Source organism: Anarrhichthys ocellatus, unplaced genomic scaffold (assembly GCF_004355925.1).
Source record: "Anarrhichthys ocellatus isolate YVR2014 unplaced genomic scaffold, GSC_Weel_1.0 scaffold4, whole genome shotgun sequence".
NCBI lineage: Eukaryota > Metazoa > Chordata > Actinopteri > Perciformes > Anarhichadidae > Anarrhichthys > Anarrhichthys ocellatus.
The window spans coordinates 5517430-5540262 of record NW_022280034.1 but is presented as its reverse complement, the minus strand read 5'-3'; the positions used below and the strand labels follow the sequence as shown (position 1 = coordinate 5540262).

Here is a 22833-nt window from a genome sequence, read left to right as displayed (position 1 = left end):
CTACCAGTGTTGGTTATTTCCAACATTGAGATACCGAAACAGTTTTTGCTGTGAATATCGTTTCTTGGTAGATCATACCTAACTTTCACAGTAGCCTGTCTCGCTTGCCAGATGCCAAAAATCTCATGGGCATTGGCACCATTTGTAAAGGTCCTGTCAAAAGAAACCCATGGTTGAACCTTGAAAAAGCCAAATGAGCCCGGCAATGTTGACTGTGCTCCCCTGAGCTGTCCAATCATTGCCCAGTAATGTCACTGGGAAAACTGTCTGAGAACAGCACAGCACATTTCACATAGACAGGTTCGAGATGGCAGCTTTCTGCTGTGCAGGCAGATGTTTGTTTGATTTTCAACAGACAGGTAATTACTAATGTGTCCCTATGACCAGGGAGTACAGTGCTGTGAAATGCATGTGGAACATGACTACACGTCCAACACAGACGGCATTAGGACAGAGTACAGGCACTTCTGCAATACAGTCCAGAAAGTATAGCCCGAGCATCATACAGTACATGAAAAATGGACAAAATATGACACATTCTCCTTACTGTGCAGTCAGGCACAAAGAAATGCCCAAATCATTTTTAAAAAGCACACCGTGTTATAAGTGGGAACAGTCTAACCAACATCTCTAGTTTGGTAAGACCCCCCCCCCCCTCCCTTCTGAATGTTTGACGATGCGCCGCTTATTCCCCGATTATTATCTATTCACCAGCTTGGCTGTGCTTTCCTGGTCCATCACTGTCGCTGTCCTTTCCATGTTTGTTCCAAGGATGACATTTTGAATAAGAGATTAAACTGTAGCCTTACCTCCCCTCTCCAAATAAGGTCAGTGAACATGTCTTTGTTATGAGCTATAGGCCAAAATTAAACATTATATTCAATATGTGCAAAATTATATCTGTTTACAATTCAAGATGCCACCCTGCTCTGAACCAGATATTGAGACGTGAATGTATCTTGTCAGCACAAACGGCGCCAATGTTTTCTCCGCTCTCCCTTCCCTCCACACAGCCTCCACAACGCATGCAGTTTCATGGTATTGTATCGTATCCTCGTTTAAATTGGATCCCCTTTGACATGCCAGCACTGCAGGCTGAATGATGTGTCCCCGGCTCCACTTATCTGATTTGTTACCCATTGGGTTCGGACCCGGGGGACTGCAGCATCGCTCGTACCACACCTCCGGCTAGAACAGCCCCCCCCCCCCGGCCTCTTGCATAAACAGCATGACTCATCACACAAGGCTGTGACAACTGCCTCTTTTTAGGGTGGCCCTGATCCTTTTTTTTCCCCCAATTTAAGGGGCAAGTAAGTGAAGTGAACTGACCCACTATTTTCTACCCAGTAGGACAGACTGAAAACAGACCTCACAGGATCATGTGCGCATGGCAAAACATATCGGACATGTTCACAACTGACCTTGTTTCAGCAGCACGGCTCACAAGGCTGTCGTACTGGCGCTACGGGTATTATTTGGGTTATTTCTAGGCACACAAGTGAATTTTGTCCATTTAGAGAGCCTGTTTCACATGGCTGGTTCTTGGGGAGATTTTCTCTGCTAATTCAGCCATTGTTTAAAGCTTTGGAGCGATGCAGGGACAATCCAGATTGCCGTAGTAATGCAATTCATTATTCTTTAATGGAAATGGTCTTTATGCTCGGAACATGTGCTCATCTAATGCAACACACCTTGAATTTAAAATGGTTTCCCCATTTCTTGCATTATTTTAAACTGCATATGAGTCGGCAGTTTTGTGAATGGCGGTTGCCTAATTGAACTTTTGGTTGCAGGGGGGAAATTCATAAAAAGGGGGAAATCTTAGTGTTCTGATTCCACCTGGGGATTGAATGTTTACCATACGGTTGAACTTGACTCATTTTGTTGTATCGCTTCTGCTCCAGGGACAGGAACATTCATTAATATAGTATGCATCAATAGTATGCATCACAAAACCGGGGGATTGATTAAATGCTGGAAATATGGCTATACATGTCAATTAGCGGCAGCAACCTAAACAGCCTTTCCTGTTTAAGTATTCATCTGGGTTTTTCATTCAACTTTTCCAACATGGACATTACCTTGATTTATTCAATGTCGAACTGATAAGAATGTGGTCGTCAAAAGTCACTGTGACCGCACAAGACATGGCCATAACTCAAGAGTTCATATGTTAATTACGAGAATTTCATACAAATGTCTAATAGGATAAAAACAATGAAGGGATGACTTTTTGGGCAGACGTGGATGTAAACTGCAACACGGCTGGTTGGTGGTGGCAGTAAGCATCAGGATTTGTAATTACTGACAAAGTGAGCTCAAAGTCTGCCCTTGTGCTCCACGGTCACCAAAAAAAAATACAAAACCCTGCTCTCCTATTGCTGCAGTTTTACAATATTACAGCTCAGCATGGCGTCAGATGCTGCTCGAACAAACGAGTGTGTTAGTATCATCGCAGCCACAGAAGTTCCAAACTCTACTGTAATCCAGCTTTATCTACTACGCGTTTTGTTTTCCTCTTTTCTCTCTTCTGTCAGCTTCCGTTCATAATTACACGGGGCTTAGTAGTGTTTTGAGAAGTCTTTGATCTGTCTCTGAAGAGCACACTGATTATGCAGTAAGAAGACATCCAGGCTCTTCCTTTACTTTAGCTTGTGTTCGTAAGGTCATTAGACGGTGTAGGTGTATTGTGTTTTTATTTTTTAATTTTCTGTCTTGTCTCTGTGCTGCAGCATGTGAGCAAGCACGGGTGCACCCATGCTCTCAGGGTGTGATGCGAGGATATATATAGCCGAGTGATTGACTGTACCGGCGAGTGTTGAGGGATAACTGCAGTACAGTGCATTAGGCCGATACCAAACGCAGCAAATCCTTTGTCAGTTAATGCTAGCTTAATGCCGTAAGATGGAACGGCACTGGAAATCACAGGATTTTAAGGGGATTGTCTCCCTAGTAATTGTTGCTCAGTCATCATGGACCACTGTGCAGTTGCCAAGCACCATTTTCAAGATTTCACTCTGAATAATTATGTAGCTTTGCTGCTTTTAGTCGAGAGCGCGGTATGAAAGTTACTAATTATAAACCGAGGGGAAGGCAACATGTTTAAGTTAAGCTCACGTGTAGATCCAGGATAACTGACATTTTTAATACCATTGTGAAGTGTCGGCATACTTCTGTGATACATATCCAATCAAATATAGATGCAGCAATGGCAACCTGGCTTTGAATGAAACCAGATGGTCCTAAACTGTGCGACAAAACCTCACGGATGATGAAGCCAAATTATTCGTGTTACAGAACTAACGCACAATAGTTGTTAAGCTTTGCTGTTCCATTTGTGGTTTAATATGGCATCATAGTGATGAATATGTACATGAACTTAGTGTTCCTTTTAATGTCAGAAGTCTGATACTGTGACGGGATAAATCCAGATTTGCTGTTAATCCACAGCACATAGAACATCCTCACACGTTTCCTCCATATGCACAGCATTTGTTGACGAGCCATGTGTGCATTACATATATTCCCACATTCATATTTTATATTCGTATTACATTTAAATCGATTTCAGTTGTATACGTGTAGCTCGTGTGTGTGTGTGTGTGTGAGTGAGAGTGTGTGTGAGAGGGACTGCATTAGATACTGCAATTAAAGTACAAGACTTGATGCAGCCTAACGGCCTCTCACTGATCCTCCTAAGCCTGAGAGTGTGTGCTGTACACGTCATTACTATCCTGCTGTGTATGATGCTAGAAATTACCACCTTGAAAGACGCCTGCTGCTGTTTTCATGGTGGACTTCTTATCCTCACACTCAAGCCTGCGGACATTGTAGCCTTATTGTTTTGTACTCTCTTTGTCCCCACCGATTTGTCCTTCCCTTTGCCGTGAACTCACTCGCTGTAGTTAGTCGGCTTTTTGTGCGACGCCTGCACCCAGGTGGGTTCTTGGGAGCTTGATGAATTTACGGGTAGCCTGTAAGTCACACGTCTGCTAACATGCAGGCTAGATGGATATAAGACCTCGTGAAAGGATGCATGCTGCAGCGGCTGCCTGTTCTAATCAGAATGCATCAGATCGCTCTCTCCTTTCCTCTCTTTCTTGTCTTCCTGAAGAACATTATATATCTTCTTTCTGTCACAGGTTTTTTTTTGTTTGTTCTCCTCCTCTCATTCTCTTCCCCTTTGTTGCTTTCTGTCTCTCCCTCTCTCTTTGCCTTCTAGACACGCTGAGGGTTTCAAAGCTGATGGGTAACTACAGAACTCCCCTGCTGCTCTCAGATTCCTCCTAGCCATCCCCTAGCAAAGACAAAAAAATAGAAGAAAGAAACACACAAGGACAGAGGGGAGGAAAATACTAGAAGAAACAGGTGCATGGATGTAGATGCAGCAGGATTGAATGTGAGAGAAAATAGACGAGATAATAATGATGAAGAGGGAAGATGAAGCCAAAGAGAAGGATCCATGAACAAGAATAGAAACCCTGGGACGGGAGGAGAGAGACGGCAAAAGCCATGCTGTTTTATCAATAAGATGTATAATTATAGTCATAATGATAGTGGAGGAAGGGGGGCAGCTGTAAATTCTATTTCAACTATTTCGTAAAGTCTTAACTGTACATCAAATCCAAAAATACATGCCAGGCCATTTGATGTGAAAGTTTGAACACTTTTTACACTCTGTTTGCAGGACACTTACAGGAACTATTAAAGGAACACGTCACCCACATAGTGAGTGGGACGGTAGTGGCAGAAGTGTTTTACATAGTTTGCTTTGGCAAAGACGCACGTGTTTGGGAAGTAGTGAGCGTAGGACTGGATAAAGTGGCTCCCCGTTTTGTTCATTTTTTTTTCTTTGGAAAATGGAAGGTAATAGTAAATGGACTTGTACTTGTAATAGTGCCTTTTTAGTCTTCCGACTACTCGGAGCGCTTTTACACGACATGTCATTCACCCAGTCCCGCCCATTCATAACTGATGGCAGGGGCTACCATGCAAGGTGCCACCTGTCCCATCAGGACTACTTCATCATTCACACCCAATGGTTTAGTGTGTTAAGTGTGTGTTCGGCTAAGTGTCGGAGAAGATGCGTAGGGCACTTTTAATGGTTCAAATTCACATTAGGCCTACCAGCATGCTTGACAGCTCACCCCGACCTCCACCTGCTGGGATCAATCATTTCTATCAGCATCAAGCCACAGTAGTGTTTGCTAGGACCTCAAGCCACACGTAATTAGTGCTGGAATGAACTTATTTGACATCATTTTCGATAATCAGTGAATTATTTGACATTTATCAAGTAATTGGAAATGTAATGTGTGTGTGGAGTTTGGACTGTTTGGAAGCGATTTCAAGATGTCTCCTTGGGCATTTGTCATTATGTAAAAGACAAAAGTGTTAATTGAATTTTTTTAATCAAAAGAATTGTCTGTTGCGAAGCTAGAAGTATGTAAGCTACAAATATATAAATACTTCAAATCAACTTCTTCCCTTCTATGTCTCCCTCTCCCTCTGCCTCTGGGCCCCGTCGGTGTAAAGCAGTGGGGAACACATGCTTTACACACACATACACCAGCGCGCACCGACAGCAACACCCAGGTGGGATGATGTGCGAAGAGAGTGCTTCTGTATGCAACAGAAGAACCGAAGTCCCTCACACACACTCGCACCTTCCCCTCTTCACAACAACAGACGCCCGCGATTCACCTCAACTGCTTGGCGTTGTCGGCGGCGCTCCCGGGGAAAAATCTGACTCTTAATGAATAATCCTATTAGCACATGAAAGGTAACATCTGGCTTGTTCCAAAAGCAGTCATTCTTTCATACGAGAGCAATTTGTCTCCTGGATGAATGAATGCCCCTCCTAGCGAGCAGGTTCACAGGAGGCGAATGTCCACTTCCCCCACTCGTTTGGAAACCCCTGCACGCTCTCTCCCTCCCCCACTCCTCCTCTCACACGCTGTCATATTTACTTGTTTTGGGGAAGCATGGGTCGTGAAAAAGGAAAAAAAAAAAGTTCACAAAACTGCTATTCGCGCAGACCAACTCTATTTTATTTCTCCCCGTCGGTTCTCTGTGTCAACGCACGACGTCTCCGTGTAAAAGCTTTGTCGTAGCTTTGTTCTACTTGCACAGACTCCTTTCATGCGAGCGCATAAGTGGCAGAACAGTCGGTCTTCGTCTCCCTTCTCTGTCGCGCAGTGCCGAGGTGCAGACTGATTCCTAAAAATAAAGATTGGCTTTGAAGCGGTGGGCCAGCGCGCCCGTCACTCCTGGACGGCCGTGCCGAGTTCTCACGGAGGTTCAAGGGAAGCCAGGCAGTGACTGACGTAGAGGGAACATCATCCCTGTCCTGTCATTTTATTTAGTCGTTTTTACATTAGATAAATGAGTCTGCGATAGCAGGTATGTACTTTTCATGTCACTCTTGGGTGCCGGCACATAAAACCCTTCAATTGGGAAAAAAACAAATTCAGTATCCTCTCCTGTCATACTGTCTCTATTACTTCTCGCAGACAATGCTTTTTTTCTCCCTCTATATATCTCTCTCTCTTTATCTATCTTCCCTCAGTCTTCTTCTCAGTGTCTGGGCAAAGTGAAATAGAGCAGAGGGGAGATCGTATCGGAGCGTTGATGTGAGATATGGTTGAAGGGGAGACGGAGAGCGATGGCAGAGGGCTCATGGTGATGAGTGGGAGTGACATGCGTTTTGTGTGACGGTGGAGACGTGAGGGTTCAAGACGACCCGTGTTCTCTCTCTCCTCTCTCTCACACACACACACACACACACACACACACGCTCCAGTAATCTGTACAGAGATGGTGACTTCACCCAGTCCATTAATCTAGATTAGTGTTAAATGAAGGTCCTTCATCAGATGCAGCCCACTGTCTGATGTCCAGATCTCATTACCTATTCCTCTGTGCTGCAAAACACTGCTGCCTCTGTACGTGGGACAGCCGCTTCACGCAGGAATTCTGCAATTGTTCTTTTTGGTTTTGATAGCAGTGTGGTTTATGTAATGCTCCCTCAGCTGCAAGACTGAGAGGAAATGCAGTATCATGCAAGCCCTTGTAAGCAAGCAGTTTTAGCTCTGTATGCAGAGCCAGTCGGGTTAAATCTGGATCGAAATCCTCTCAGAAACCAAAACCTGACCTGCCAGATCTGATGAATGTCAGCTAGTCAGGCAGTGAGTTCCCCCCCTCGTTTCTTTTCCTGAGATATATAAACATTTTTCAGCTTTAAAGTTTTCTAAACTGACTGAATGCTCTCTTAAGCTCAGCACCAACACATTCCCCAGCCGCTGCATGAAATCTCCCTGAACCACTTCTCCCCAGCAGAGGCAACTAAGCTGAACTCAAATCAATCTGAGATTTGCCTCCTTTCATCTGCCACAAGCATTTGATATTTGATCAGCTGACTGAAAGGGAAAATCTCCAGTGAAAACATTCCCTGTGGATAATCCCGGGCTCAGCCCCGCAGAGCGAGCCGGTGCCTCGGATTTCCCACCTCCAGAGGTTATTTGATCAGACTCGCAGTTGCAGACTGAGAGGTGAAATAGAGGAGAGGACAAGAGCAGAGAAGAGCGACTCACCTCAGACTGTGAACTACTGACGTAAAGGATGCGTTAGCCTAGATCCCTGGCTCTGCCCATGCATGCCCGTTTCCTTAGTGGATTAGAGGCGAGCTGGAAGAGGAGGCTATGCCATGGCAGAAGTTAAGAGGACAGGCAGGCAGCGGCACGCAGGCAGAGCGGCAGCGTCAGTAGTTGGAGTAGTTGTTGCACATCGGCGTCCTCTGATCCAGTGGCGCGAGGTTCCTCTAAGCCCCAGTCAGAGTCAACACTCCCCCTCTCTTTTTCCTCCTCTCCACCCGTTCCCCTTTCCCTTCTCCGCACAGCGTCGGCAGGGGCTCTCACTCACTCACTCACACACGCATGCACACACACTCACACACTCGCACACAGTGGCTGAACTCCGGACGCCTCAGCGACAGAGCCCACGCAGGCAGAATATCCCCATCGTGCCGCCGCAGTTCTCCTCTCTGGTTTCCTCCTTTTTTTCTGCATGTGTGCGTGGGGGGAGAGGGAGGGAGAGAGAGAGGGAGGGAGCGAGAGAGAGAGAGAGAGAGAGCGAGCAGGGGAGAGAGAGAGAGAGAGAGAGAGAGAGAGAGAGAGAGGAACAGGGGGGAGAGAGAGAGAGAGAGAGCAGAGGGAGGAGGGAAGGTTGCAGTGGAGAAAGTACAGCTCCGGTTTGGGCTATACATCTGGCAGGTTCACGCATCATCCCTTTATCTCGTCATCACTAAGAGCGGTTCTGTCAGTGACCTCACTTCCTTGGAGACCATATGCTCATCAAAACTTCCTTCGTCAGGAGCAGAAGAATTAACTTTTAATACATCACACTTTTCCTCAAAGCCCTGCAGCCCTTTATGCCAGCGCTTGTCACGAGAAAGACATGGACAGATGTGTTGTGTGAGACACAGTCTACATGCATTTCTGTGTCTTTAACTCTTGTGCGTGCGTGTGTGCGTGTGTGTGTTGCTGGGCATTTCCATAGAGTGATGCTCGTCGTTCCATATCAATCCTGAGCGTTTCATCACAAATCCATTCACCTCTCTTTGTGTGGAAAAAAAGACTCCATCTGCTTGTTGTCCCTCTCAAGACTTTGTTTGCCTGATCTCATCCGAGCTTTTCCTCCATCAGTCGGGGGATAGTTGGCGTTTAATGCCGTTAGTGCAGGAGAAGACATGTTTGTCATCTGGGAATGTGCGTTTGCCTCTTGGACTTGATTGGATGTGTGGTGTATTATTGGAGTGCCTAATGAATGAAATTACTGAGGGAGGAGATGAACCCTCTTGGTGAAACCTTGATCATGTTAAAGTGGAGCTGTATTGTGTGCCTGGTTGGATGTTTTCAGAGCCTCAGCTCGCCCTCACCCTCTCACTGGGAAACTCCTGGCTCTGCTTTAAGCCTTAGGTACCATGGTAATGAGCTGCAGCTCTCCAGACAGCTGCTGCTGCTGCTCCTGTGTGTGTTTTGGCATTGAAGTGCACGTGTGAGTTTCTCCTCATCCCCGGTGTTAACCGGTGAACGGGCCTATAAACAACGCGCAGCCCATAACGCGTACAGTCAAGATAGGCTAACTTCATTCAAACTTCAGAACCTTGTTGAGTCAATATGTGTTGTTTTTTTTATTGTTCGTGAGGTTTCATGAAATTTTGGGTAAAAATTAAATCCACTCATCAAATTGAAGCTCTCGTCAGTAGTTTAGTAAAAGAATTAACTGAGATTGGACCACAGGGCATTCATCTTTTTTAGTAAAAGTATATTTTTTTTATAATAACAGTTCTTATCTATCTTATTCTTAATAGGTCACTTCTCATTATAAAATCTTATTAATGCCACTTTATTGTTGTTATTATTGTGTTTCTCATTAGTTTTATTTCCCTGTCGATTCAAAATCGGATAATTCCTTATTTTTGGATGTTTTGTCGTTGAAATCTTTTCTCATCATCGTTAAATCCTTTTATATCGTGACGTCATTTCTTGTTAATTAAATAAATTGATGACACATTTACGATTGTATGCGTCATACTGGTGAACTAAAATGATTGTATGGGTGGAAGAGAAGAATAAATGTTTCATTGTTTCGTTCTCTAAATAACATAATAGTCGGTGTGTCCTGTGGGAGAAAGTGCCAAAACACTTTTAGAGAATAAAAAGGGAGATGTTGCTGAGTTATTACAGCCGGGTTCAACCCGCAAATCCATTCGACCTTCCTTCCGTTTGTTTATCGCCCTCTCACAGCTCAGCCCTTTATGACACGTGTGAATAACAGAGTTGTGCGATGCTTTGTTCAAGCCTTCGCCTCATCTTGCCTCTCTCTGACGTGAAAAAAAGAAACCTCTGTTTTCTCACTGCACCCACACTCACAACACCGTTCCACGAGACTGGCTTCTTGTTTGGAGTGACGGTAACACAGCCAATGACGGGCTGCAGGTTTGACAAAGGAGAAAGCTGAATAATGTTTGTTAAGATTTCCCCTTGGAACGTTGCGGTGCCTGGCAAGTGTTTTTCGGTCTGAACCCGGGGTTAATGGCATTTGTTTAATGGGAAGAACTCCCCTGGGAGGTGATGTCTACAGTATGTGGGGTTGGAATAGGCCTCGCTGTATTTTCTTTTATTGGAATCTGCTCTGCGATGTTGCTGTGTAAGCACACTGTTTCTCAGATGGATAGACCGATGGCATTGGACAAGTCACAGGAGTGACGACTCTATTGATTTCATTACCTCCAAGCCAAGCCCTCGGGGGACTCCTATGTGATGTCCTTGTCCCCCTGCTTAGATATGCTAAACACAGTGCTGTGGTTAGAGGAAGACACAGACCCAATATTCCATTTTCTTTTTACTGCCGTTCTGTCCCACAGATTTCTTATGTTACTATCAAATACAGGCTAAACAGCAGAGAAATCTTCCAGAAATATTACAATATATGAAATACGGCACCTTGGCTTAGGTGGAACAAAGAAGAAATTACTTCCCTCAATATCACCGTCGCTTATCACCATGGATAAGAAGTGACAAATCGGTTCGTTACGAAACACAAATGTCATCGGAAGCATCAATGAAATGCGATGAGGAATCACGTCGTTATTGCGTTACTGGTGCTCGATTGAAAATTAAATCTCGTCACATCCTCTTTAATAACATTTTAATGGACTTGTACCTTCTGTGATTTTGAGTACAGAGTTGTTACCGATTCCAGGGCATAGGAGTGTTCTCTCCTCCCACTGCTTTTTCCTCAGCTCACACTGCTGTCAATTAGCGTGGCATGTGTTTTTGTGGAAAGGATACCTGACTTACCAGAATTAATTAGGGTAGATGCTAGAATGTACACGCCAAACTTGGGTAAATGCTTGGAGGAGGAGGAGGGGGGGGGGTTAGCCCTGAAGTTACACAACTTTAGCTCAGAATCTTAAGGTGGACTGGCTTTTAAGGTGGACCAGCTATTCTAACTCCTCCAAACTCTGAATGTGATTACTCTGTATTTGTGCGCATACAGTAGTCAAGTGTAGCTGAAAACATATATATTTTTAAATGTATAAATGCTATGCCAAGTGGTTATTTCAGATGGACTACACATTTATTGAATTTCTAGAAAACATTGTGAGCTATATATTGTTAATGGGTTATGAAATGACCTCTGGGGTTTAAGGATTTTGGCCATATCGCCAGCCTTACAATAAGTTATCTAATGCACCGAAACATCTCAAGTGTTCTTAAACTTCTTCTTAGATTCCCAGATAACATACGTATGAAACTTTCCTTCATAGCCTCACTACCAATCCGTCCCCTGAGCTCCTGAGTGCATTCAGCCACACAAAGTGAATTAGATCGTCGAGTGTCATAGCTGTATGGAGCCGACGTACTTGACGGTGAAGAGAGCTGTCTGTTTATGGTGGCTTTGATCTCTCAGCAATCATGAAAGAGAAAGGGACGGTTTAGCATGCGTGTGTGCATGTGTGTGTGTGTGTGTGTGTGTGTGTGTGTGTGTGTGTGTGTGTGTGAGTTTCAGCTGACAGACTGATATGATGTGTCTGTTGCACTGCCCCAGCAAGTCTCTGAGTGAGAAGCAAAGCTGAAAATGTGCCTAGCAGGTACGTCGGTGAGTCGCTCTCCATCTGCTGCAGTCTTTTAGTCTTTTCATCAAACGTATGTACAAAGATGGCCTTAAGTCAGTCCAAAAAAAACAATTAGGCGGGTTAAAGCAACGTAAAGCTCGGCACAAGTACAAACGTGCTGCAAGTTACACGAGCGAGATATGTTGAAATTAGATAGATCGCGTTAAAGATGAGGAAAAATATCAACTTTCAAGGTTTGTTTTGAGCAGATTTGATATCGCCAACTCAACTCACAATGTTTAAAGCTGACCTTTTGTATTAGCGATCTGGAGATCCACACATTCATATTGACTTGCACAATCCCCCTCATGCTCCAGTCTATCCACACAAACTACCACACCAACCGGGCAATGGTCAGCGACATCTATTTCCTGTATGATGTGTGATTGGCATTGGTCACGGGGAGCTTTCTTTTGAGAGAAAGTGGCTTCAGCTCAATGGGGTTTCCTGCATAAATGTAGGTGTCTGTTCAAGGAAGTATAATGCTTTGATGTATTAGAGTGTGAAAGTGCTTCCTCAAGCTTGTCTAAGTTTGACGCCGTGAATGAATGGCATAACGGGTCAGTTTCATGGCTGGCTGCCCAGGTGTTCGGTGGTTATTATTTATTTCTATGTATCCAGAAGTGTTGATCTGGACGTCACCACGACCAAGAAAATGAAGTGTGAATGGTTTCATTCACACTTCACCTCGAACAGGTCCTCCTTCTCCTGTTGCCATTGGCTGACCCGTCTTCCTGACACCTTGTTGGCACTGATGTTTGAGCCAAGCGGACTCGCTGTTGAGTCCTGCAGCAGTGGCCAAGTGCCTCGCATGTGTCAGCTCTGCCTCCCTTTGACAGGCCAGTGTAAGAAAGTGCAGCCGCCTCTCCAGCCTCTCTGTTCTGTGCGTGCGTGCGTGCGTGCGTGCGGAAACAGAGGTGGGCAGATTGATTTTCCCCTCTGGTACAGAAGCAGTAAGACTGCATGAAGTCATTAGTGCTCCTATGAAACAACAACAACAGCATACAGTGTTCAAATCAAGTTACTTCTAATAAATAAAAGGTATATTATAATTGATATTGCCTGACAATGTGATAATATTGTTGTTTTATAAAAATTCTGTTTTCCAAATGAATGAAAATGAGATGTTAAGGATTTCATTCTAATGTGTGTGTGAATGTAATGTAATGGCTAAAGGCAGAGCACAGTTCATTTCTTTGGACACAAGTTATTAAATTAAAATGTGTACATAATTAGTTTTTTAGATAACTCCTTTAATGACTGAGTGTTAGTTAGAGAATATATAAATTGAGTATAAATTGTGTATTCTACAGCAGCAGAAGAGACTTTTCCTCTTGACATTTTAAGGTGGTTGATCCACAGCTACTTCATTTATTTTTAGATATTTTTTGTATGTCGTGTTCTCCTGTTTTTTTCTTTGTACAGGGACTATTGACGCCATTTCACATTTTCATGTGAATTGTCCACAAGAAATCCCCTCAGTGGGAATATTTCTAATCCCAGTTCCAACAATGCTTTCTGTTATTGAGGCAAACTGAAGAGATCTCACCGTGTGCTGTTGACTGCCTTTGCTATCACCCAATACATGATGCAGCAGTGTGCATCACTTGTGTTTGCACTATGTCTTCATCCCGCTCGGATTAAATAGCACAGTGACGACGTGAGGGTTTTCTGTGGGCTTGTGTAATTTCCGTTTTAATGAGCCAGCAAATTCATATTTCATCAGGCCTGAAGCTAATAGAGAGAAAGAGGGAGTCATTTTTGTCCCTTTAGGTCATCCCCCCCCTCCTCCTCCTCCTCGTCCTCCTCCTCATCTTTCTCTATACGTCTGTGTTTTCTCTCCTCCAGAGACGGGACAAGGCTCTCCATCTACATCTCTCTGGAGACCGACATGCCATTTCCCTACTGGCTTAATTAGAGGCTTAAGACAATGCTCTGTTTATGGGGCAACCCTTCACTACGAGAGCAAACATCATTTCTTTTTGCTTCTCCGCTGTCAGGCACTAAAGTGAGATGAATTATCAGAGAGATGCGAGCTACACAGCGGCGTATGATGGATCTGGCCCTGCTCTCTAATCACCGCTTTTTCATTTCCGCTAAGATTCTGCCTCATTTGCCCTCACGCCTAAGATGGATATTGGAGGCAGGGTTTCGGAAATCTGCAACTTCTGGCCACTGTGATAGATATGAATAGTAAAGTATCCGTTTGTTGTTTAGCCTGAGGAATAGATAAATGCTTGAGATTGATGACAGCTCAAGTGGTGGACATTAAATGATTTACTTCCTTCAACATATTGATCATTTTATTTTGTCCTGTCCTTCAGGTGCTTCATCATCTCCAGTGTAAGCTCAATGATCAATCTAAAAATGATGCTTTCTGGCTTTGCGCATATCTTCTGTAGCCTATTTGAGGTCATGAGCTTTGTCTCAAATCGCTCCCTTTCATGACAAACACTTAAGAAGGCCACTCTTGTATTTAGAGAATTGAGATTTCAGACACTTATGAATCATCATTTTGCATCATCACTGACAAGTGTAGTGTTTTATAACTGCAATGTATCTGTCTGTCATCTGAAAGAATTGTGTACACGCTCTGGACACTACAATGTTGTCCGTGCAAGACTTTGCTTCGGTGTACGGCTAATTTTCATATCGGTAACATGTGCCATTGAAAGAATTTTGAATCAAAAATGTGATTTAATTCAAATAAATGTAGCCGTCGAGCTAGAATACAAACGAGGCATGACATGCAGGTGGCATCACTCAATCATAATGAAAGCAAGCTGGTATATCTTAAGCAATAAAAGGAGTTGTGTCAGGACGTCTTAACTGTTCTGGTTCTCCTGTTCTTCTCTTGTGCTTTGGTTATTAGTCATTAATGTTAGGTAGGCGGCTGAAGAAGTGTTTTCTCGTTCCCTCGCTGTACCAACACCCCTCTGTGCAGCTCCTCAGTGTGTCACATCCCAAAATCAGAATTGATTGGCCCGTTTGTAACTACTGAGGCGGAGACGGCTTCTTTTCTTCGCCTGCTTTATTTGATTTCCCACCTTCCGTTCTCTGTGCTTGAAAAAATATATATATAATGGATAAAAAGGCATTGTCATGGTAACGCCGCAGGAATTATCCCGACCATAAAAGTGGAGAGATGAGCCACGAAAGGACTTTGCTGGCCTTTGAGATCTTCTGGTTCACTCCAAAACGCCGCTGGACACTGTGAAAGACCTGTGCAGTCAGCTGTATGACAGTGACTTTGTGCTTATCAACTTAGAGCTGGAGACCTGAGAGCAGCATATCTGAACTTTCCCATTCCTCCCGTCATACCCCCACATCTCTATTTCCTCACGTTAGCCCTGAACAGCTGGTGTGGCATGTGTTCCTGTTCCGCATTTAGATCTTAATTGCTGCACAGTGAAATGTCTGAATCCCTTTTCTGGGTTTTTCTCTCTGTGTCTTCCACTCTGAGACCAAGTCAAGCTGGGAATATGGCAGCTAGATCCCTTACCTGTATTTAATGTGCCATCAGGATTTGCCAGCTGACCCTACTGCGTCTATCAGCAAAATCATTTGTCGGGCAGCTTAAAGGGTTTTTAGGTTTTTATGTCATTGTATGGATTTACAGTGGTGTTCCTCATGTATTCAAATCCAAACATTCAAGTTTTGGTCAAAGTACGTACGTCCAAGGAGCATGGAACAATATGACATGGGTTTCTGCATGATGAGGTTATCCTTACCCTTAGTCATTGTATATTACCTACAGGAACTCAGATGGCCTGCAAGGAATGAGAAATGTACTGCTGTGGATGCCAAGTTAGTCCGAAAGTCGCTCAATAACACAAACGGACTAACCGATTTAACGCGGCGGTAAACCATCAACTCCCGTGTTCTGGGAGGTAAAATGAAGAAAAAAACTTTGTCAAAGGAGTCTGGTGGCTTTAAAGACAGAGATGTAACTGCTTCAGTTCCACGTCCGACAGGGCTGTCTGTCGGCAACCTTCCAGCTTATATTAGTTCAAGTGGCACTCCAGGGTGGGCATTTTTCTGAACAAGGCAGGAAATACGAATTTGAAATGCAAAAGAGGCGGAACGCATTGGCCAAAATGCAATCTCAAAACCCTCAGGCTACAGTCCGACGATGACGTAGTCGGCTACTTGTGAAACAATCCGATTGTACATGTCGTCTCTCAACTCCACCTCAGAGTACTAGTCATTTCATTTCAGATATCATCCCGATCACGATTGTGATCCCCATGCCATCGCCGGCATTCCATTCGGAAAAAACCGGAGTCGACCTGATTCATTCATAATTCATTCATGAGTAACACGTTATAGCGATGAAATCAATAGTGGTTTTGGCGTATGTATGCCTGTGTTGTTGGCAGTCTCGTTTGAACATTTGGAGTACCTTAATGGTTATGTAAGCAGCGCTGGAGCCTTATGCCAAGTCCCACACTGAGGCTTACAGCATGTAAGATTTGCTCTGAACGCTCGTCCTCTTGGGGCTTCATGCACAGCTGAAGTGGTGGAAAGAATAAACGAGCATGGGATACCCTCCAGCTGGTCTAGTCTGCGTGGTGAGGGGAGTTGCTGCAAGAGGCACCAGTGACTTCTAAAGACCGCCGCCTGCTTTGAAGCCCTTGCTCCTTTTTATTAATAAAGTGACTGCCCAATGTTAGGGGAATTGCAGCAGCCAGTGCCCCATCCCATCACGCCAGTTAGACTTGTGGATCTGGGAAATTAGAGTTTGAATGGAGAAAGAAGGGTTTCAACATCTTCAAACAAGTCTTTGAATATTGCAGTCTTTGCCAGCGAACTATTCATTGAATCTTCCCCAACAAGACCAATGCCACGAACCGACCTTTAAGTCAGAACCAGAGGTTATCCATACGCTTGTGATCAAGTCATTTCATCCTTTGTTCTCCACTGAAGACGTGTGACAGCAATGTCCTTTTACACACCTAACACACACCGTTTCTAATCAGGCTCTGTCTAAATGCATTCCCCGTCTTTAATGCTGAAGAACCGAGGCTTGCATGCCTCCACGGATGAAAGAGTCCTGCCCTCTGTGCTTTAGAAAAACATATCCCTATTAATATAACATGAGTCACACTGCTTTCTGTGGAGCAGTCATCAGCCCCACGTAGCATAACAAAGAAAAAGTGAGGGAAACATGAATAATAGACGTGTGCATTAGTGATTGTTTTTGGTGTCTTATGCATGATGGTCTTATTGTGTGGTAATTGCCATACATTCAAACAATTATAATTCACTTTTGTCTAAAGATATCACAATGTGCTGTACTGAAAACGAAGCAAACGCAGGAACATCAGAAAAAAAAAAGCAGAGTTGGGAGCGAGGGGTCAGGTGAGGGAAGAGTGTGTGTGAGTGTGTGTGTGTGTGTGTGTGTGTGTGTGTGTGTGTGTGTGAGTGTTCAGCATTGTTTCTGCTCTGCTGTGTTTTGGTGGGTCAGGCCTAATTACAGCTCAAGGAGAGGTTGTCCAGCAGAAACAGAGAACGCCTTGCGAGGATAAACTACCATGAAGCAGCCGAGCTATATCCGTCGCATGAGTCTTCACTTCACCGAGGTAGTCCCCCGTCCAGCTTATGGTCCCGACTTGTGGTTTGTTCAGGTGTTCAGCTACGGAAAGATTCACGCTTGTGGAAAATGGCTTGGCGTTGTTGTAACGAAATCTTGTTGAAACTCAAAATACACATCGGCCTTGCTCAAATTCACTCTCGTCTTACAGACGACATGAATCGATACAAACCTTTCACGTCTTCAAAGAGTGCATTAAAGCTGCTTTGTGCATCTGTCGCTGGGAAAGAGGCTTTCAGTCAAAGATTGAAATAAATCGGTTGATGAAGAGATATCAAATAGGAAAACAATCTTCTTGGCCTGACATTCTCGTTTCCAGTTAAAGATGTATGTGTGTTTGTGGAAAAGGTCAGTCTTAATCCTGCCATACTTCAGTAGTTTTGAGATAGGCAGTCACCGCTTAATGCTTATCGGACCTCAGACTTATTAATCTGGAGGTGCTGTCATGCATTCTGTGACGGAGCCGTTTTTAATTGCTTTCTCTTATCTTTGGCGCATTTTCTTTGATCAGCTCGTTGAGGTAAAGCTTTCAGGGAGTATTCCAACAATACTACTGCATGTTCTTCAAAAGTACTTATGCAAATTCTGTAATGTGTTGTTTAGATTTGTTTTTCATTAGCAGTACGTCTTTTGTTAGCCCAATATATGCATTTACATCATCTCTTCATCATCTGTGTCTTTTAACTTTTCTGTTGTTCTCCTATGAGTCTCTTGGTAGTTTATTACCAGGATTCTCTGTATAAATCCTGTGCTTGATTCATCTATTCCTGTGATATTCTCTGTCGACCTTAAAAAGTCAATCCAGTCCAGACAAAACAGTCAAGCAGGGCCCCTCCAAAAAAAAGACCCAGTTCTCCTCACATTTATTTTTCTCTCCCTCCAGTATGTCTCTGCTTTTGTTCAAACACATAACTGGCATGACACCTGATGGCAGCGGCAAGTCTCCACACAGCCTTCCACACATTTGTCTTCCCTTATCTGCTCTGAGCAGCGCACGTCCAGCGGGCTAACCAGAGCCAGGCTAGTGGACTGTAAAGTAAAGACGGCCCTTTGGGGACCTCGCAGGCATTGTAATCAGTGGAGACAAAGAGATGGGGAGTGGAGGTCAGCCAGTTAATGAGATCAGCCACTGAGTGAGGGCGCCTACCTTTTTCAAACCTGGGATGCCAGGTCTGCTTCAGTATTCAGATCCAATCAACTCAGCCAGTCAGTATCCATCACAATCACCTGCACCGAGTCATTCCATCCTCAGCCTTTAAACTTTGAACTTGATTGTGAATTGAACGCACTTCTTTTTCTTCTCCAGGGGAGCTTCGTGGCCAGCATGACCGCCACGCTGAGGCAGATGGACGACTATCATTACACTCATCTGATCAACACCTTTGGCAAGATAAGGAGCGATGTGGTGGTGAGTACACCTTACCGGTGCGTCCGCGTCTACTCGATGAGACACTTTGGGTTACATTGTCAAGTGATACCTTAAATTGCAGGCCCCAAAGTTTGTTGGTATTAAATGAATGCATTCCTTGTAAGAATATATTAACTTAGTAAGATTATCACTTAATTGTCCTTGAGCTTGTTTTTGCTGACATCCTGTTCCGTCCGAAAAGCAGTATTTATAAAGCTGCGTGTTTTTATTGAGGCATTTATGGTATTTTTTTCAGGTGTCTGAAAAAAAGAAATCAACAGGAATAGAACTCTCTGACCTTCATGATTGTATACCGGGCTTGTTTGAGGCTGCCTGTCTAGTTCCCATGGCAGGATAAACAATCACTGTGATAAAGCTGGATCTTCCCACAAATGTATTGTTCAGGAAGCTGGCGTGGGCCATATCCACATTTCAGAACTGCCTGCAGCCCAAAGGACCTTGTTGTTTTGCAGTTGTTCTCTGAACACGCCCAGCACAGGGATTCGTCCAGGAGCGAGACATCTACAGACTAGTTACAGAATACTACAGAATAGTTTTTTTTCATGCATATTTATGTTTTCGGTTTTTGGCGGCAACTCATATTAAGAGAGAAAGCCATTGTAGGTGAGACGGTAAAATACAAATATTGAAATTAGAAAAAAGATGATGACTTTGTCGCCCTGACGGGGCATGTGGTTAAAGGCGCAATAAGTAGGATTTGACAGTTGCGGTTCATAAACATTCAAAGCTCCTTCTCCCTGGCTCAACGAGGGTAACGGTGTTCGCCGGCCAGTGAATGTTTTGGAAGGAGCTTTTTCCGCCTGGCATGTCGCCGACCCATGTTTGCAGTTTTTTCTGTGCCGTGTTCGCTATTTTCATAGCTTCCTTTCAGATGCGTGCTTCCAATCTGGCACCTGGTCGTCATTTTTAAAGAGGTCGACGCCCACGAGCACAGCAAAGGGAGAAGAGAGAAAATGCAGGCAGGGGGCAGGGTCTCTAACATACAGATACCGCCACGCACTTCTAATGGGTCCTCAGTAGGGCTGGGTGTCAGTACTCAATTATTTTAAGGTATCGACCGAAATAACCCAGGTCTAAGTAGTATTGATACTTCTCCAGATAAACGATACCGGCAGGAGATTGTTTTTGTGCCCAGATCCAGAAAAAAAATCTGTATTTGTATTGTTTTGCTCACAACCAATCGCCGATCAGTGTTTAAAGGATACCATGCTCAAATTACAAGTTATGATTGAGGGGGGGGGGGGGGTGCTATCTTTGTATGTGTTTATACATGTTTTTCTTTTCGAAAAATCCTACTCATTGTGCTTTTTAGGAGGGAGTGTTTGAAGTCATGCTGCTACAGAGAAAGATGAGCTGAACATCTATTAACAGTATAACTGAACCTACTTATCAAGTTGTCATGTTATGCTTTAATAGCTTTAATAATTATGTATCCGGTTCGTTAACTTAATATCCCAAGAACAGTTTTCCTGCAAGAAATAAAACGGCTGTAATCTCATTGTACTACAACATGTGAGGATTAAGAACACGCCGGATTATTGGTGCCACCTGCAAAGGGAAATATATGTGCCACCTTGACCTTAAAAGCTAATCGAATAGCTGTTTCTGCCTGAACGCCACAAACTCCCAACAGTTCATTTCAGATTGCCCTTATATTGGAGGTGGAAAGAATTACAGTTTTTATTTTGAAAACTTTCTCTCTCTCTTGCAGGATTTCCTAATGGAAACATTTATCATGTTTAAAGATCTCATTGGGAAAAACGTCTACCCCTCAGACTGGGTCATAATGAACATGATGCAAAACAAGTAAGTACGACACAGCTGGACACATGCAAACGAACATAAAACATGCTGCTTTAAACTCCCGACACTGTTATTGCTGTGTAACGGCAGGCAGAGGTGGGTAAGTCTATTTCCTAATTTGTTTCTCTCCATGCAAATATCGGCACAAGGCCTCAGCAGTGTAGCAATCAGATGAGCAGTCAGCGCAGCCGCAAACAATCGCATGAATTATAGATGCTCGGGTGTTATGCTGCCTTCTAATCTCCAAACTTAGTCTCGGCATCTCTTTACTTTGTTGCTTGTTGTGCTGCCACAGCCTTCTGTTTTATTAATGTGAACACTGCCTGATTCCATTTTTGCTGAAAATATAAAGGGATGAAATGTGCTTTGCAGTTTTCTGAGTTTAGTCGAGAGCCGTGCTTTTATGCACTTGTCAGATGAAGTCGGCGCTAGAAAAGTATTGAAAGGCGCTTTTGTGTTGTTTTTATTTGTATTTTTTGTTTTTTTCCTTACTTCCATTTGTATCTTACCAGAGGAGACTTGGACCAGAATGAGTTGTTGTGCTCGGTTATGCAATGTCAGAGCAACAGCTGTCAGATGAAAACTTTAAGTTAGTTTTTCGATTACAAAGAGTCAATTTCTTCATCCCCAACAGCCACTGTGCATTTTTGAAGCTGCCATATTTGTTTTGAACAGTGGCCAAAGATCCATGGTCACTGTGAAATATCATCTATTTTATTTCATATATTCTACCTCCTTATCAAACCCTGGTGCCTACCTTACCCACAATGCAACTCAACTGCCGAAAGTTCAGACAACGATTAAAGTGTGTTGTGTTTTTAACGGCTAATGTAGCCTCGAGCCGCCATTGTAAAGCAGAGATGAGGAGCTGGCGACAGGTCTGGTTAGCTCACTTATTGTCTAACTACGTATTTAACTACGATTTATTTTCGTTTCACTTGTAGTCTTCAGTCCCGAATGACACTGACTCATGTAATAGTTGAGGCAATTTATCAGATTTCATGCAGCTGCCTCCGGAGCCACAAAAGACTTACTACAACTTTATTCACAAATGTAGTAGTACTCCCCAAGACAGACTTTGATATGTAAAATCAGTGAAGTTGCCCATCAATAGAGCACGCATCAGACAAAGAACAGTGAACACACAATAAGTGAAATAACAAGGCGCATTAAAGCAGACTACCTGGAGCAGCATCTGTTGGAGCTCAGCTTCAAAGTGTCCATTCACTGCAGGTGCAGAGCTCACAGAGGCAGAGCTCACAGAGGCAGAGCTCACAGAGGCCAAGTTGACTGTGAGCTGTCTGACTCCCTGCCCACTCCTTCCAAAACCATTTCAACATCATCACCAGCTAGCGTATTTGACTATAGAGATTGCGTTGCTTCTCAATTTTGGTTCTATTGCTTTTATCAGTCCATTTGATTGCTACAAGCCAGAGTTATTTTGGAATTTACCCCCCCCCTCCTCCTAAAAACACCATCAGCCACCTGGGTCACCATGCAGAAGACATCCCCAGTGCCCTGAAGGTGTGCAAATCACATCTGTTCTGCTGTATATCGTGCTGCAGTGTTAGGGTGTAAAAACATGCAGTCCTGACCCTCTTAAGCCGCACACACACACACACACACACACACACACACACACACACACACACACGTTAACAATGCATGATCCAATGTGCATTCACCAGCCCAAAAAGCTTGTTCAAACACTCCACAATGTGATCCTGTACATTCTGAAGCTGCTTTAGGGATGTGATGAGCATCACTCAGATGCCAGCAGCACTTCCTCAGATCACGCTTTGTACTGTTGCGTGTGAAATGTTTTATGTTTGACTGGAGGACAAAGTGTCCTTTCCCATGCCTCAGCAAAATCGTCTCCAATTTCACCTTTTATTCTATTCGCACCTTGTTTGTGAAACCCGTTAGATTAATTTCGCGTTCTAGTGAGTGCATTCAGCCACTTGCTGGAGTTAAATCATTGTTCAGCTCAATGAAAAATAAGCCTGTCAAAGTCTGACTCATCTTGCAGTCTTTATACTCGAGCCTATTTGAATTCTGCAGGTGTCGGCTTTGTGGCCAATTAGCAAAATTTCCATTTTTCGCCTTCTGTCAGAGTGTGTTTGATGGCTTGTTTCCCAGAAACCCAAGGTGACACGTCCCATGAGATAGGTATAAATATTTCTTTATTGACTGTATAAGTGCGTAGAAGCTGTGTGTGTGTGTGTGTGCGTCATGCTCTATTGCTGTGTACTCTGTGATTGCCAGGGCACCGGAGACTGATCGACATCACAGCAGTCAAACTTGAAAGTGTCACGTCTCAGAGGCTGT

General features: G+C 43.9%; 2 protein-coding genes across 3 annotated transcripts in view; one reads left to right on the top strand and one right to left on the bottom strand.

Moving 5' to 3' along the window:
- insyn2a (inhibitory synaptic factor 2A) overlaps window positions 1–8095 on the bottom strand; it is a 28491-nt gene extending 20396 nt beyond the window's left edge. Inside the window, exon 1 of the mRNA XM_031842850.1 lies at window positions 7593–8095. The gene's annotated coding sequence lies outside the window, so the exon portion shown is untranslated. The remainder of the gene's footprint in view (window positions 1–7592) is intronic.
- Window positions 1–22833, top strand: part of dock1 (dedicator of cytokinesis 1) — a 156755-nt gene that overhangs the window by 86626 nt on the left and 47296 nt on the right. For both annotated transcript variants that reach the window (XM_031842849.1, XM_031842848.1), the window contains 2 exons: window positions 18580–18681; window positions 20414–20508. In XM_031842849.1, the coding sequence (XP_031698709.1) occupies window positions 18580–18681; window positions 20414–20508 (197 nt within the window). The remainder of the gene's footprint in view (window positions 1–18579; window positions 18682–20413; window positions 20509–22833) is intronic.